At 48.0% G+C, this 17,136-nt stretch overlaps 2 protein-coding genes and 1 long non-coding RNA gene across 5 annotated transcripts; 1 reads left to right on the plus strand and 2 right to left on the minus strand.

Moving 5' to 3' along the window:
• Positions 1-2,414: 2,414 nt before the first annotated feature.
• LOC112270872 lies at positions 2,415-8,143 on the plus strand. The gene is made up of 2 exons (XR_002963417.1): positions 2,415-3,638; positions 7,725-8,143. It is a non-coding gene; the product is annotated as an uncharacterized LOC112270872 (long non-coding RNA).
• Positions 3,970-10,376, minus strand: LOC100824785 (probable methyltransferase PMT26). 3 transcript variants are annotated; one of them, XM_003564736.4, is made up of 9 exons: positions 10,218-10,376; positions 8,520-9,679; positions 8,274-8,423; positions 7,765-8,035; positions 7,491-7,601; positions 6,813-6,987; positions 6,459-6,731; positions 5,278-5,475; positions 3,970-4,506 (listed from the first exon to the last, which is right to left on the minus strand). In XM_003564736.4, the coding sequence occupies exons 2-9, from the start codon at positions 9,561-9,563 to the stop codon at positions 4,290-4,292; spliced, it is 2,439 nt and encodes an 812-aa protein (XP_003564784.1). In that variant the 5' UTR covers positions 9,564-9,679; positions 10,218-10,376; the 3' UTR covers positions 3,970-4,289. The 3 variants fall into 3 exon arrangements, with proteins under 3 accessions (XP_003564784.1, XP_014754565.1, XP_010232657.1); XM_014899079.2 differs by having other exon boundaries at positions 8,520-9,689; positions 10,218-10,374; XM_010234355.3 differs by lacking the exon at positions 10,218-10,376 and adding an exon at positions 9,968-9,988.
• Positions 10,377-14,237: 3,861 nt separating this feature from the next.
• On the minus strand, positions 14,238-16,383 carry LOC100825087 (NAC domain-containing protein 48). The gene is made up of 3 exons (XM_003564737.4): positions 16,089-16,383; positions 15,720-15,994; positions 14,238-15,183 (listed from the first exon to the last, which is right to left on the minus strand). Exons 1-3 carry the CDS (start codon positions 16,252-16,254, stop codon positions 14,746-14,748), a joined length of 879 nt encoding a protein of 292 aa, XP_003564785.1. The 5' UTR covers positions 16,255-16,383; the 3' UTR covers positions 14,238-14,745.
• Between the last annotated feature and the right edge of the window lie 753 nt (positions 16,384-17,136).

The following is a 17,136-nucleotide window of genomic DNA, read 5'->3' on the forward strand; positions in this document are numbered from 1 at the left end:
TGCTGGAACACAGGACCGCGTGTGGCTGCTGGTGCACTGACGCCAGGCTTTGGATCTTCTCAGTGCGCGTTATCTCATATTCTCATGATGATTTCCCTTGGAAATGTTCGTGCCTTTTTGTGGGCGATCTGGTGGGCTCGCTGCAGAGTAATCCATGCATGGAGAGATCTATCAGAGCCGGATCTGGCGATCTCCATCTACCTTCGGCTTCGTTGTGGCGTTCATTTGAAGATCTCATGCTAAGGAGAAGAGGTGAAATGGGCGGCGGTCCAAACGTGCGCTCCTCCCCTGCAGATGTTTATGGAGCGGGCTGTCCCGTGCCGGCAATACACAGAAAACTTCCCCGGAACCATAAACAACGAGGCCGTGGTTTTAATTAGTTCCAGTTTGGATCAGACCGATCACGGATCCATCCACAATTATTCACCACCAACGGCCGAGCATACGTACGGCGTCGTCGTTGGCATGGGGTCCAGGCCCAGCCTGTCAGATAAGGCCGCACACATCATAATCGTACAGGCTACAGGCCACGCACGGGATTACACTCCTAGCTAGTGCTGTACACGACGTACAGTACGTAGTTGTACGTCCCTGTCTGTAGTACGTGCCTGCAGCTAGTACTCGTTGCCCGGTTGGCAGATCTGGAGCCGCTTTTGGGGTCATGTGATGCTGCCGCAAATAGAAATGCGCGCGGGCGCCTCGTCCAGTACGGCGGTACGAGCGGGAGCGGAGAGCTAGTAGCTTCTACTGTTGTGCATGCGGCTGGCCGGCGCCCTGCAGCCACACGATAGATGGCATCGGTGCCGACTGCCGGCCTCCATTCTACTAGCTCCTACCCAATAGGCAGCGCATAGCGCACGGGATTAAAGCCACACGACGACCGGCACGCGGGGTGGAAAGGAAAGGAAGCGACCGTTCGACGTTGTACGGTCGACCGAGCCCCTGGACCACCGTTAGGCCGGCGCGCATGCATGTGCCTTCTACGGCGGCGATGGAAAAAATCGCAGCCCAGGCAGGCCCTGATCGAAATCGCGGCCGTCTCTGGACCACCATTAGAGTAATGTATAGTAGTGTGCATGATTCCTAACTAGCCTGCATGTAGAGTGTGCATATAATTTGTATGGAAATTAAAGGTGTCTCTGTGTCATCCTAGAAAGAAAAAAAGTGTCTCTGTGTGCATGTATGCTGTGGTCAATTTGAGTCAATTAACGAAGGGACCAGACAACGCAGACACAAAGTACTTTAAACGTTTTGCACTCGAGGCATGCGCTATTGTCGTTTCATACTTTCGGTTGCTTAAAACGAATATTACTAAAAAAAATACCACTACACTAATGAAACTCAAGGACCACAGAGGTGACAGAGCAACGTTACGTGCCAATTACTCCCTCCCTCCAATCCATATTAATTGTCACAAATTTGCTCAAAAATATGGATGTATCGATGTCTGAAAAACGTATAGATACATGTAATATTTTGACAATTAATATGAATTGGAGGGAGTAGCTAATATGCCCGCGAGCTTGTTTGTGCTAGCTTGTTGTAGCTCGATGGTGAGCCACACAATTGGATGGGATGTGTATTATCATCATATGAAGGTTGATCGGTTGTTCCTTTTTTTTAAGTTGATTATTCTCTCTTGTCTGGCCAAACCTTAGTAACGGAGTATTGGAGTCACTGGTACTTTTTCTCCGTCAAAAATACGTACAAAGACGAATTAACGCAAAATTACTTCTCGGAAGAGCGCTAAAGTCTGTGAGTCTTACTCCTGCATAATCTTCTTTCTAAATCAGGTGCACTAAAACATTGAGTAGAAATGCAATTAAGAATATATTTTGTAACGAGTAACGACGAGGACATGGAAACTTCTTAGATTGACATGAGTGTATTTTCTATGTTATCTTAGTATCATCCGGCCGGACACATGCAGGGGCGCGGACTCGCCACACGGCTTACTCTCCATCCATCTAACTATAATAGTGGGCTTATATCATTTGACTTGATCAAGCTTTTGACCGATAACTATTTTATTAATCGCTCCGTCCCATACTAAGTGACTCAAATCTGTTTAAATACGGATGTATCTATTCTATATCAAAAACGTTCAGATATATGTAATATTTCGTCACTTAATATGGGACGGAGGGAGTAGCATACATCATGTGATCTAAACTAATATCGTTGTATTCATATACTCCATCCGTTTCTTAAATTGGATTTATATTGTTTTCTTTGACCGAACCTTTGACCAATGTTTATGCTATCAATGTGTGACTTCTATGATACAAATCATAATCATAAATAAGTATTTTTTTTAAATACGAATCCAATGTCATCAATTTTATTGCACAAAACATATATATTAATAGATTAATTATTGGTCAAAGACTAGGTCAAATGATATACGCCCTAATTTAAGGAACAGAGGGAGTATAAAGTATCACGCAGAGGCGCTATGTTGGATATGGGGCGGCGTGAGCTATAAAAATAAGGTTTTCCCAACTCCAGATCCACCGCGTCAACGGTGCAAATTAACATGATGGCAGGGATCGTCTGGTCGCTCCTCTTATGAAGTAGCTGATTTAGTTATATCTTCGTGTTTTGCAGTTGGTCTTTGTGTCTTGGCACTTCTTTTCAGTTGGGCGAGGTTCGGCCAGCTTTGGCTTCGTCGTGGAGCTAGTGACGTTAGATCTCCTTGGATTTGTCTTGCAAGATATGGGGTGGTTATCTTCCTTCGTCGCATTCTTCTCCATAACACCGATGTCTTCTGACTCAACCAGCGACTTCTCGGTTGGTACGTCGACACCGTTTTTCTAGCTCTCACGTGGTTTTAGGGTCTAGAGACCGCATTGCGCCACCGGAGAGTACAGCAGTAAGACAATGTCGTTTATCCCAAAAACTTGTGTGTAATTTTCTTGGCAAAAGACACGTCACCGTATGCAAAAAAGAAATGCAAAAAAAGGTCTTCGTTATTTCCTTCACTATTGGTAGTGCTGTTTTTTCCTCAAAAAATGAAGAAAGGAGTCCTCCTCTTACTCTCTAGCAGTCGATAAACGAAAATTGTGCATATATTTGTTCGTCAGATCAAGAGCAACATATTCCAAATCCACGGCCGTTCTGCAGTTACTAGGATCCATCCATATCAGAAGTATTTTTAGCTAGACGGCGCTATGGCCCATGGCTAAACCTACTTTCACCCACCAGTATACCAGCACGCAACCACTCGGATTTTCCCCCGGACAGCAGCCGGCCACGTCTATCCGTACCTGCAACCTTAAAGCTAGCATGGTGTTCCCGTGGCTCCATCGAAACCGTCCGGAGTCCGTCGGCCCGGGCTGCCACAACTTGTGTGGGCTCGAGTGTTATCCGTGTCAGTTGCAACTCCTGTTACTATTCGCTGCCCCTCCGGCCTCCGTACGTGGCATGTGTTGTTTCCTCATAGGCTTGGGGCCTCCGGCTGCTACCTCGTGGCTGCCGGTGCCTCGTAGGCTCGCTCCGGCCGGCTGCTGATGACTCGTAGGCTCCAGGTCTCCGGCTGCTACCCGCTGGGCCTGGCTGCTGGTGCTTTTCGGCGACCTCGGCCTCCGAACTAGCTAGTCTGACTCGTCTTCCGATCACCCGTGGGCCGTGGACGTAGAGTATGTCTCTGTTCTTTCCCTCCATGTTCAGGTCTTCAGGACAGATGCGAAAGGTCCATTGACATCAAATTCTCCTTCACATTCGTGCTTCGGGCGAAAGCGTAGCATGGCAAAGCCAGTGCCAGCGATGGCAGCAGCTTCAATCTTGTTGGAGTCGTCCTAGCGGATGTTGCCATGTTGATCGGTGCCGCAGCCGCAGTGGGGTGCCCTTGCTGGGCTGTTGTTGTTCTCTCTGTTTTCAACTGGACTTCGGCCAAACAATGTTGGCATATCATACTTATGCCAGTTTTGAATGATGGGAAACAACACATGAAAGAATTCAAGGATGACATGCATTGAAGTTCCTTTGTGTGTGGGCATCCATGTATTCAAGAATATGGGACTGTCATCGCATACATGTAGCTGTAGTGAGGTTTTCCTGAAGAATTGTGCCTTCTCTGGCTCTAACTATTGACTTCCAGTACAACGTTACATTTTACAACAATGTTGTTCAAGCTCAGAAAGAATGAAGAGTACACTCAAACACATTATTCTACAGCTGCACCAAAGCATTTTGCCTTCAGCATCGGAAAGAATCATATGCTTATCTGGAGCCAAAATTCAGACTAGTGTACCCCTAAACAAGTAACAATTTATCTTGGAACATATATATCACATGCTTGCTTCGATCTCCTTGGGCCGCCACATGGTTTTCTGGACGCACAGCAAACCCTCGTTGCCCTTGGCGTAGGTCATGGTTACCTCCCAGTGTAGGGACTTTGCCATGCCTTCGAGTTCGATTATTGTCTCTGCGCTATCCCTCACAATCAATTTGCCTTCTGGCCTCAATATCCGGTCAACCTCGGCAAAGACTCCCAACAATTTGCATCTGCAAACAGATAATGCAATTGCTTGAGAAGATACAATTATGCAATGGGTATTACTTGCACAAACAAGCTGTTGGCACCCATTAAAAAAAACTTGTTGGATTCAAACCCAGGAATATTATAAACATGGAATAGGGTGGCATGTGGAGTGGATGATTCTTTGAAAAAAATGGAAATTGTACAAAGAAAGGTATTTGGATGCACTATAGGAATAATTTAGAAAATCGTTTCTTCAAGTTCTCAAAAAAAATATCATGATGTTTGAGTTGATGTTTGGAATCCTCCAAAAACTGGAGGAAAGGGAAGTTTACCATAATACTTTCAGGGTGTACGTGTGATGGAAGGGGAATTATAGGGAAAATTCCTAAAGGGTTCAAATTAGCCCTAGTTTTCGCTGAAGTACTTGCATTGGTCAGTTTGGCTCCAGTGCATTGCTCCAATAGCACATAAAATTACAGAAGGATATACTTATGTTGCTTTTGCTATTGTGATGGATTCTAATAATCCCCCACCCGCTTTTGCTTATTTTATTGTTTGGTCAACCAACCTTTCCTTTTTGTGTGTGTATTTTTCTACAGCATATTAAAAAATAAATTTAGCACAGTTCAGCAACCACAAACTTAGCCTTAACCAGTCAGTAAAAGTAAAGCTCTCAATGAGATTGATTAAATGCTAGTCTAACGTCAAGCACAGAAAGCCTACACTCTTTGGATAGAACTAAACTACTATCAAGTATGAAGAAACTGCTATCACTGGGACAGTAAAATACTGACCTCTTTTTCAGCTTTGAAAACAGATGATCTGCATGCAGTAGGTCATATGTTCTTGGGTAAGTGCTGAAAGATTCACACCAATCATGATACATTCCAAACAAGCCACGCTCATAAATTATGGGCAGTGTGTCAGGAGAATCAATTGGCACAATATTCATAACCCAGACTTGTCGCTGGCCCCTCAGAGCTGCAGCAAAACTGCAATGCCACAAGGTAAAACATTAGTTAAGAAATGGAAATAAAAAGGTGCCAAAACGCAACTCATCTTGACCAGTCTTGAATGAAACATTGTGAAGGGAGTTCATTTTCGATTCCAACCATGACATCAGGAGATTAAAAATGGTTTTACATCTTTGCAGAACTCAAATGGAAATAAAAAAATGATAAGTGAAATGGGGACGAGTTGCCCATTACATTTGTTGATAGCACAGTCCCAACAAATAATAGTAGGAGTAAAATGCACCCGAGGTCCCTACTCTTTCGCGAAAGTGTCAAGTAGGTCCCAAATCTTTGAAAATGCACGTTTAGGTCCTCATTGTTTGTTAAGTGGTTCATCTCAGGTCCCTCGCCTGTATGCACAGCTCCGGCCGCATGACATGGCTGCCACCTAGGCTTTGGGCCCACACGTCAGGCGAACACGTGGTGCTGCCACCTAGGATTAGTGACATCTGCATGTATACAAAAATGGAATCTTTTTACCACTCTTGCAGAACTCATCCTTCTCTTGGTAGCCACATTTTTCTTTTTAGGAACATCTGCCACGCAAGGGGTTTTCTGTAAGATTGCAACGCCACGTCGTCACCTGACGTGTGGGCCCAAAGCCTAGGTGGCAGCCACGTCATGCAGCCGGAGCTGTGCATACAGGCGAGGGACCTGGGATGAACCACTTACCAAACAATGAGAACCTAAACGTGCATTTTCAAAGATTAGGGACCTATTTGACACCTTCGCGAAAGAATAGGGACGTCGGGTGCATTTTACTCTAATAGTAATGTAGGGCATTTTGACAATTTTGCAACTAAAACAAATCTTTCAATTTTCTTCATTACCAAATTTCTCATTTCTTGAAGCTGTTAGGCCAAAACCTTGGCAATATGATTCTGTGTATTGTACTTGTGTGCTATGATTCAATGTTTCCAAGATATTAGTTCTGTGAGATCGAAAGCAAACCATTTACTTACCCGCCATATACAGCTCTCATGTCCATGACATTTCTCACTTTAGACCAGTCGATTCCCATGCCATTCACGTAAGATTTACTTACAACACGCTTCCAGTGTGCATAATCTGCCTCAAAGTCTTCATTTGCTGGTTTTCCATAAACTCCAACATGAGAGCCATCGATCCAGAAGGGGGTCTTCTCAAGCCTTTGAGGCCAAAACTCTGGCCATTTTGACCCCCTCACTGATGGACCAACAGGCAATTTATGTATGCATGCTTGTAATGTAATATTCCTGCATAACACAACAGTGTAAGAAAAGCAGAAAAGTACTTCACATTGAAAATATAGCCCACTGAAAGAGCCTTAACCATACCATGAAGCATCTGCATCATCAGTTTCCTTGCATAATGGAGGGCTGTCTTCTGATCTTTTCTCATAGCAATTGTTGTCCATTGGCTTCTGATATATGGCCATACCAACTTGATTTAGTGTATCCTTTGTTTTCTTAACCATTTTCCAGCACATGGATTTTGTCAGAGAAGACATGGCTGAAAGAGTAAGCAATTGTGTGTTAAGATCTGGTCCACCTGGATGTTGGATGAAATTTTTTGCAGTTCGTTCACAGCATTTGTTTACTGTTTTGAGAACAATAGGCCTGGTCTTTCACTCTTTCCATTAGTTGGGTGCATCTAATGCTCACCAATAGTTCATTCTATTTTTTATCATAACTCGTGCTTTCAGCTGTTATTATAGGTAAAAGGAACAGTTAAAGAGAATTTAAAACTTCTGAACTTCAATTACAAACAACAGCATGGTTTTCTCTATTGGCAGATTGTGGTGTGGTATTTTAAAAAAAAATGTGTAGGCATTCAACCTGAGCAGTAGGATATTTTGTTCTGATGGACCAAAGTGAAAAGGTGCACTCTGATGGATTTGAATGTTCTGAGAAACTGAGGACAAAATATCTCTGTTTGGTATGTGGTCATTGATATTGCAACAGCATTCTTTACGAGAGTATGAGTGAAATTAAAGGAGATGGTCAGTACAATACCGTTCCATATCTCAACATCTTCAGGGAGCTTTTGGTAAACAGGAGTGGCGGACCACACAAAGTAACCACCAGGGCGTAGTAGTCGGTTCAATTCCAGCAAAAGCTTGCCACCTGAAAGTAACCGGTTGTTAAAAACAGTATTCATATTTTATACATGAGTTTTTTTTTCTTTTTCAGAACCAGGTTTCCTTTTCGTTACTTTTTATAATGGAAATACTATGCCGTTGTTTGCAGGAGATGGAGATAGGGAAAACATGGCACCAACAAGACAAACCTTCAATGTGCCAAGGGACTCTGCAGCGAGCACAATGAATGACATCAAAAACCCTGCTGGGATATGGAAGTCTCTTGGTGCCCATTACAGCTGATATTGCTGGAATTCCTCTCTCCAACGCAAACTGTACTTGAGCTTCATGCTCATCTTTTGGAGCAAATGACATTGTGAGCACATCTCTATCAAACATGTAGCCTCCAAAGCTGGCAACCCCACAACCAACATCTAGAATGACACGGCTTCGTTTACCCCATGCAATATCAGGTAATGCCTGCACACGGAAGTTCGATCAAAGCATGTAAATGTATAGACTGTGAACAAGTAACGATATAATGGTAGTATCTCCTTAAAGACACAATTCACCATCATGGTCCTTAAACATGTGCAAATTTCTTTTAGGGACTAGGGAGTAATAACAGCACTTGCCGCAAGATTTGTGCATGTTCAATAGTATTAATCAATCATTGCTGTGTAGAGTATGAGGCATAGTTGGTGCAACGATAATAAACCTGCTGAATAGTATCGATGTAGTGGAGTGCGCCATTCTTGAACTGTGTCCCGCCCCCAGGAAACAAGAGATGATCCCCAGAAACTTTAACCCAGTTTTGATGGCCCTTGTACTCTGCAAGCTTGGTGTGAGGGACGTTGCTGTACCATACCTGCGTAAATAGTGCAACTTGTAATAAGCAAAATGAGATCTTCATCGGCTAAAGGTTACCCAATGTTGTGAAAACATCATGCAAAGCCAGAAGTACCTTGTCCCTGCTCTTGGGCCACTCGATGGGCCGCTTATATCCTTCTGGAAGTGGAACAAGGCAAGTCGGAGGCTCGTCAGGGCAATGCCTCTCACGATGTTCATAATGTTTTGTAGAATGAAGCTTCTTAATAGCCTTCTCATTGTCAAGGCAAGGTATGTAATCTGTCACGGCACTGCTATTACATAGTTTCCAGCTATATGTGATTCCATCACCTGAAGATTTTGATGATGCTTGGGCTTCCTTCTCCTTCTTTGACTCTGCTGCCTGCGTAGAGAATGACCCATTCTCAGTATTCGACTCCTTCAGAAGTTCAGATTGAGCCGCATCAGGAAACACCTCGTTAGCCTTCGCAGCCTGTTCCTTCTCTCCACTTTCTTCAACTTTCTCTTCTATTTGAGGCTGTTCAGTTGCATCTTGCATGGCATCATCACCAGACTTTCCTTCTTGATCTTCCTTCTTCTCTCCATTGAATTGATCAACATCATTTTCAGTTGTGGTCTCATTGTCTTTCCCCTCCTCGTCACCAGAACGCCCAGTTTCCCCACCCTCCTTCGAATTCTTTACCTCTGATTTTCCATTTGCATCATCAAATGAATCCTTAACCTCATCTTTTTCTTTTGGTGCTTCCTTTTCCTCAGTCCTCTCCACAGGCTTCTCCATTGTGTCCTCAGTGAACTTCTCTTCCTCAGGAGCATCCCTGTTATTGTGCGACTCATCTGGAACATTATCATTATTGTCGGTATCCTCGAATTTCGCCGAACTTCCACCAGCATTGCCAGATGGTGACTCCTCGGTTGCGCCAAAATCAACAGCTGCACGCTGATCCCTTACCTCTGGTTTCTTATTTGACGACGCATCTAATGGTTCCGACTTCTTATTTGAAGAGGATACCTCTAGTGGGAAGACGGTGGACGATGTCATCATCCAGGCACCGACCAGGCAGAGCGCCACAAAAACGACGACGGTGGTCGTCGTGCACAACGACGAGGATGGCGACGAAGGCCGCCTCCCGTCCATCTTTGCACCTCGGCCAAATGCCATTAAACCTACTCTGGCATGTACAGGACGAGCTCACCTCCCACTCCACGCGGCTTGTTTATATCGAGTCCACCGACCAAACAACCCAAAGGTTGCAGCTTGGTCACACAGGCGCGCACCTAGAGCAAACTACAAACCGTCAGAACTCAGAGAACTAGAAGTTTTATCGATCACTAGATCTAAATAAGTAAATATTTTCTAAAAACAGAAGGTAAAAATCGGATCTGCCAGAACAATACCAACTCAAACACGCTCCTTTTATTACTATACTATCCGTTTCTCCTTCCCTGCTAAGGCAGCTCTTTCCAAGAAGAAAAGCCATGGAAAGAGCCAGGGACATCTCATAATATCAACAAACATGGAAACAAAACTACAAAAAGCGCGTGCATTAAAACACCTCGACTGACCAAAAATCTGGCAGACTCCATCCCTTCGACAAATCGCCACCGGATCTATGGCCTGAGCTTGTTCCGAGCTGGGTACCGACGGGCGCAATCTACTAGCAGGCTCCAGAACCACGAGAAGCGCGCTAAATCAACTAGCAAATCTCGAATGAACATGAACGAACAAGCTTTAGCTAGATCCCCTCCTGCAGACGGACACAGGGGGGAGAAAAGAGAGAAAGAGGGGAGCAATGCAGAGGAGGTAGATTCGTACCTCGCCGGCCGGGGGAGCTGAGCTCCGATTCCGAGGGGATCTCGAGAGGGGAGGGGAGTGAGGCGTCCTTTGGGGTCTCGGATTCGCACTGGCCTCGCCGCGTTATAAAGGAGGGCTACAGCTAGGAGCGAGCAGTGGAGTGTGTGAAAGTGTGAGCGAAGGACGGAAGTCGGAAGGAGACGCTCGGCATTAAGCCGTACGCTCGGATTAAATTAGTGGGAATTTTTTGACTAAAAAAATGTTGGATTCGTGGATCGACGTCTTTTGCAGATTTGCCCTTCGGAGCTCGCATTATTAGAACCTGGCATTCTATTTTTCTTTAACCACGTGGACTAGCTAGCAGTGCATAATTGACTGAGCAAATGCTAAAATGTTGGATTCGTGGATCGACGTCCTTAGTTGTCGCGCATAATCACGACAACTAATTTGGACCATCCGATTCTCAACTGATCCAAGGCCTCGTTGTAATCAATTTGTGAGTTTTTCTTTCATTTTTCGAACTACTTTCATCCAACACACTGATGATGTTGAACATCAAAATTAGGGAGATGTTCCACGAATTCACCAACTTTCTCCCAGCACTTTTACACAACCGAGAGTATATAAAACGAAAACCTGAATTATTATTATTCTACAGCACAAAAAGGAAGCAATAAGCATCACGTACGGAACGCAAACATAGATGAGTACTCGCAGAACTGTTTATCGAAGGGTCGGAATGCAAAGATCGTGAGCCGGGAAATCAGCGTGAGCGGGAGAGAGGCCCTGTAGTATATGCTCCGCGTCAGCTACCTGCACCTCGCCCACTGCAGCACCTCCACCGACACGTAGGCCCACGCTCCCCGGGTCCGCTGTGAACCAGGCCCAAGGAGCGAGCTCCGCTCTCGCCGATCCCGATCCTCCGGGTGTCGGTGGCGCGGTCGGGCGTTGGGGGCAAGCGCACTCGCACCACCACCCGGCTCGGTTCCTGGATGGTCGCGGCTCATTGGGTCGCCCGTTAATGCGGCGCGGCCTACCTACCCGGTCGCTCCATAGTCCATAGTAGTGGATTGATGGCTATCCCTAACCCGTTGTTGGTAGTACTCGTCTCCATGCTGTTGCCGCACCAAACACCTCCCAGTTTGGGTGGAATCGACGCTGGATTTGCCTAACCCAAGAAGGCCTTTGAATATTTGAGGGATCGGACTAGCAGAATCTGTTCGCTGATTGGTGCTCCGTTCGATAGAACGGAGAGGGAATTGACTACTCCACCGTCCGTTGGATCGCTCACGGTTGCCTGGACTCTACTAGTATTCCACTGTACTCCTGCTAGATGGATCAACGGAGAACCCAGATCTGATGAGGTGTGCGACCGGGTCTCTCCCGGATCCGATCGAGCCCGGAAAGGTAAACTGAAGGCGAGCTTTACTACAGGGAATATATCATCAGCACGAGGGCCCAGCGGGGGAGATCTAGCATCGAACATCTCTCCACTCACCGTCGGGCACTCTGTACGATGATGGAGAAATCTGGCAGCTCGGCGCCTCGGCGGCGTACGTGGTAGGAGTAGCTGCAAAAGATTACTGCTAGTACAAGGAAAACTGGAAAGGCATGGGAAAATGGCGCGTGAGGTTTCAGTTGCTTGGAACGCACTTGATCAGGGGAAAATGAAACGGCGTGAGGTTCCAACTGATTGCTGCGCACTTGGATTTGATCGGGAAGGAAGTTGGGCACTCCGCCACAACGGAGCGCCTCACTGAACTTTCTCGCACGGCAACCACTCACGAGTCACACACATGTGCTCAGGCATGCTTGCTTGGCTGACTGCATGCATGATCTGCATGCCTCGATCGAGCCTTTCTTAGAACGACAGTGCGCGTCCATCCGATTCCGGCCACGGGGACGGGAGGAAACTTACCGACCCGCGACCGCGACCATCGGGTTGCTACTCTTTTTGACGAAACGAAGCAAGGCTGTTTGCTACGGAGTGGAGTACAAGTGTTTCCTGGTTCCTACCAACATCGTCCATACGAATTGACCGGTGCAATTATATTCGCCAACTTTGACAAGATGTTTTGCTATTTGGACGCCGCATCTCCAGTCACTTGTAAGAGCCAGGCCAGCCGCAGATGTTCAGGACGGGTAAGTAGTGAATTTTTCTTTTCTATCGAAACTCAGGGAGTAACGTCATTGATCACAATGAATCTGGAAGATGTACCGATGATATCATATCATGTGGTTACCCGGCCCTACCCACTGACAAGCACACCCTGTCGGAAACGAGGAGGGCTGGTGGATATTAGAGTGCAATTTTTTTTTCCGAGTGAATTGTTTTTTGTTTACAACCCAATGGCTGGGTTTCTAACTGAAATCATGCTGACAGAACAAGGTTTGAAATGACCCCAAGGCGAATCGCCATTATTCCCTGCAGACGGAATGGGCTGCGGCCCAACAACCTGCCGAAGAAATGTACCATGCCTCTTTTCCTTTAGACATTGTAGCTATTGATCCAGCCCACTAAAGAAAAGCTATTGATCTATGGGCCTGAAGTTTGTTCGGCCACATTACTACAAATTTTAGCCGTTCTAGTGGGCTAATAGGCCTTACCAATTTCGTCACACACTCACATGTTATGTGCCTCCGCTCAAAAAAACTCACGCCATGTACCTATATGTATCACATATTGTACTCCGTATCATAGTTTCTGAACCAACTATACCAAACTCCAGGCCCATGGATCAATTGCTTTTGCCTTCCTCGAAATTGCCGCGCTAGCATAGCAGCGTCCTGGGGGCTGGGAGACAACTGAACTGTATAGCTGTGAACGTCTTTTCATTTTGGTACTGCATATTTTCCACTCACATAAGCTTGATTTTTCCTATCCACAAATATAGAACGTATATTTCCTATGTCCTAAGCTAGTTTTGCGCCATCGCTCCGCTCAAACCGGTGGAAACCTCTCCAATTCAATCTGCTAACGCAAGCAGCTAGAAACATATAGTCGAATTACTGGGGGCCCAGCCGGACAAACATGTCAGGTCAAAGTTCCAGGAAGGCGACGCCGCCGTTTGGCTGTACGTGCTACATTAACCTCATCTTAGGCGAAGCGGTCAAGCTGTTTTGTCCTTGGCGGCGTTCAAGGGATAAAGCTGTCCTGTGTGCACGCATAGAAGAAGGATCAGGATGGTCCTCGAGGAGAAACGGCGGCTCGCGGTTATTCGGCCGCCGCCGCTCTGGGCCTCTGGCCAAGCATGTCCACTAGCTCCTGGCAAATTCCATGTGCGAAGAAACTGGAAGATTCCTGTCGAATCACGAGCGGTTCTCACCAATAAAACCGGAAATGACATATTTTTGCTTAACCCTAATAATAGACGACACACCGGTATAGTATGCAGCTTTTTCTAAGCCGCGGGAATTCTGCAGGTAGTGGTCTTTCTAGTGTGCGGGAGAGTTGTTCTTTGGCGTGCTTGGGTACCCGAACAACTTTGTTTGGTCAATCAAGAACGGTCCAGTGAGGCAGTGATTCGCCAGAAAATAAAAGGAAAAGGAAAGAGCAATCCAGTGGACGACGGGTGATGAGTTTTGACACAGTCACGTCGCGCTCGCGCCGCCCAACGACCGGATCCGCGGAGACGATAAGCACGAGGCAACTTGATCCATCCGTGTGAACTTGGGAAGTCTCCAGCAGCTAGCAGGTGCACGCACGCACTGCGCCGTGATTTATCGGGATCCGCCCGCCCTCCAACACGTGCACATTGACGCCACCCGCTGCCAACGTATTCTTGCTCTGTTCAACGCCTGCACAAAACACTGATTTTCATCACGTTTTCCCTCCGTTTTCTATCTTGTCTTGCATTGAAGCCTGCGGCACAAAGCAACACGTTTCCGTCGACCGTCGCCCGCAAAGCTTATCAGAACAGCTGGAGTTAGCTACTGACGGAAGTTACCATCAGTTCCGCCATTTTACTCGAAAGCTCGGCAGCCTCAGCACGGATTAATCTTTTTTTTTGTAAACTTATTCAATTTCTTTTGATGAATGGCTTACACAGACACTACCAATGGGCATTTTTTTTATTACAGTACCACTGCTCCACCATACACTGCCGCCTCTAGCACAGTAACCGCTACGGAAGGAACCCTTACAATAAACGAATGAAGAAACAGGAACAGGGAAGTTAGAAACTCCCCTGAACCGAATCAATCATATGCATGTCCCATGTATGTACACATATACACACACATGCAACCGCCCTCGATGATGCAAACAATGCAGCAGCCAACGCTATCACCCTTCACCTCCGCTAGCTGTCACCAAGTACTACTCCAGATATGAACCGGGAGGCCCCTCCACGGACTCATCGCCGCCCTTCAATTCGAGTCGACATCACCAACGACACCTGCCTTTGTCTTATCAACCATCTAATCCCTCTTCTAAATTCTTCTTAAAATTATCCCGTGCTCGATCGGGTCAACTCCGGCGGCTCGCCCGCGAACGTCATTGCCTCCCAAGAACTAACGATGGATGCCATGATTTTGATCGCTTTGTTGCTTAGAACGGCTTGCCCCAGTACATGAGGATGTCCTGGAGCAGCGGGTCGCCGCCGAGCCCGAGCCCGCCGCCGGCGGATGCCGGGTTGTCGGCGGTGGTGGTGGAGAAGGAGCGCTCCCACTCGCTGATCTTGGGCTGGCTCTGCACCTCGCCGCCGCCCGGGAACTGGTCCGGCGACAGCACGGCGGCCTGCTCCGAACAGCTCGAGTCCGCGTGCAGCCGCGGCATCGAGTCCGACGGCCGGTCGTAGTACGCCGCGTAGTCGGGGAAAGCCGGCGGGGCCATGCCGGAACCCACCAGGGGCTTCTGCTCTGGAGGGGAGCTCGCCATGGCGGCAGCCCCGTAGCCGCCCATCAGCGGCGGCTTCTGGTCCGCGGCCGCCGGCTTCTCCAGCCCGCCCTTCTTGTTGTAGATGCGGCACAGGACCCAATCGTCCAACTGCACAGAACAAAATCACGGAACATGTCAGCAGAGCATACAGATCACGACGTACTATATCACTAATAATTTAAAACGAAATCGATATGGAAGCCAAGAATTATTGAAACGGACGATTGGTTTTGATGCTTTCTACCGGTCCACTAGTTGTTTATGTGGACTGTTTATCGCCATCGTCGCTGTCGGATGGGCGAGACGAATAATAACCCAATAATAATTGGTCCCGGGAATGAAAGGGATCAGGACTCAGGAGATGCCATCGAATGCTTCCATACAGAATGGGGACTCGTCGACCGCGAATCACTGAAGCAACTTGCACCGGGTGCGGGCCCCCCATCCCCGTAAAATCCCGCGGCCCCAAAACCATGGGCCAAGCCTATCCGCCCATTAAAAAAATCTACCACATGGAAATATCGGACTAAAATATCTCAGCTGGTTTATGCTAGCTGTAGAAAATTAATTAACCAGATGAAGAAATTCATCTGCAGTGCTGGCGCATCGGGACTCTATCAAGAATTGCGTAATCAATTGCTTACCCTGAGGCTGTTCTTCTTGCGGGCGGAGCGGTCGACGTCGGCGAGGCGGTACTCGTGCATGATCCAGTTGGTCTTCTCGCCCTTGGGCGCCTTCCCGGCGTAGAAGACGAGCGCCTTCTTGATGGCCACGGGCTTGGGCGAGCCCACGGGCTTGTCGGCCCCCGTGGCCTTCCAGTACCCCGACCCGGCCGCCCTGTTGGGCCTCGACCCGTTCGGGTACTTGCGGTCCCGCGGGGAGAAGAAGTACCACTCCTTCTCGCCGTACAGCGCCATCTCTGCGCGAACAAATCAAAATCACCGCAAGATTAGAACACGGTATCGACGGGATGAAGATAATTTTAAGGGGAGGAGCAGAGGAGAGGAGCGTACTGGGGAGCTGCCATGGGTCGAACTTGTAGAGGTCGATCTCGGCGATGATGGGGACGGCGATGGGCGCGCCGGCGCAGCGGCGGCAGAGGTAGTGCATGACGAGCTCCTCGTCCGTCGGGTGGAAGCGGAAGCCCGGCGGCAGCTGCAGGTCCTGTCCGCCGCTCATCTTCGATACTCTCTCACGCTCGCTACTTCTTCCTCTCTAGTCTCTACTGGAAGGACAACTATCTCTCCGCTGTTCTTCTCTGTTGTGTGTACAGGAAGGAGGAGAGGAGGCTTGAAACTTGTTCCGGGAGAGGAGCCCGGGATTTATAGAGCCCAACCAGGGGTGGTGCGTGGACCGCGACACGTGTGGCCCGTGCGGGCCGCGGCTCCGAGATAGCACCCCACACGTGGTGGCGGAGCTGGGGGCGCCGCTGACCGTTTGACCCCCCCGTACACGTGGAAGCCCCCGAGCGGGGGGATGCCGCTTCTGTCATGGCTTACGTCAGGGTTCTTGGACCGACGCGCCGCACGGCACGGCAGGCAGGAAGGCGGCTGGCGCAGGCAGGCAGGCTGACATGGACCGACGGATGGGCCGCTTCCCGTTTCGGGAAGGGAAGGCTACAGGTGGGCCAGACGAAGCCCGCATGGCCCATGGCGGCGTGACACGCGCGGGCTGAGGAGGATGGGGACCGACGAGCGACGACGAGAGAGTGCTGTGCGGTGCGGCGCTTTCTGTGCGCGGGCGGCGTGGATGGATGCAGCGTGAGGACGTGGGAGATAAGGATGGATTCAAGTCGATCGAAAGGGATGATGATCGACCAGACGAAGAACAGACGATGATCTGTGTGTTTGTGTGTTAGGTGTGTAGTTGGGGGTTATAGCAGTAGATTTCGGAATAAAAGGGAAATGGATAAAGGAAAAAAAGGGTATCAGGTAGTACAAGCCAGCTAAGGATATTTTGGTGTTGGGTGTTGTCAACCGCACACAGCTACACGCTCGCACATTTTACATGAGCAAGCTTTCTAATCGCACGCTAGAACTGCCAAAGAACCAAATAAAATAA

The sequence above is a fragment of the Brachypodium distachyon genome, chromosome 2 (assembly GCF_000005505.3).
Source record: "Brachypodium distachyon strain Bd21 chromosome 2, Brachypodium_distachyon_v3.0, whole genome shotgun sequence".
Classification (NCBI taxonomy): domain Eukaryota; kingdom Viridiplantae; phylum Streptophyta; class Magnoliopsida; order Poales; family Poaceae; genus Brachypodium; species Brachypodium distachyon.

Coding starts and splice junctions, on each gene's coding strand:
- LOC100824785 (XM_003564736.4), bottom strand. CDS start 9,563: ATGGCATTTGGCCGAGGTGCAAAGATGGACGGGAGGCGGCCTTCGTCG. Junction 7,602..7,764: donor AGTCCCTTGGCACATTGAAG/GTTTGTCTTGTT, acceptor GGTTACTTTCAG/GTGGCAAGCTTTTGCTGGAA. Junction 6,732..6,812: donor GATGATGCAGATGCTTCATG/GTATGGTTAAGG, acceptor TGTGTTATGCAG/GAATATTACATTACAAGCAT.
- LOC100825087 (XM_003564737.4), bottom strand. CDS start 16,254: ATGAGCGGCGGACAGGACCTGCAGCTGCCGCCGGGCTTCCGCTTCCAC. Junction 15,995..16,088: donor CGACCCATGGCAGCTCCCCA/GTACGCTCCTCT, acceptor TTGTTCGCGCAG/AGATGGCGCTGTACGGCGAG. Junction 15,184..15,719: donor GCAAGAAGAACAGCCTCAGG/GTAAGCAATTGA, acceptor TGTTCTGTGCAG/TTGGACGATTGGGTCCTGTG.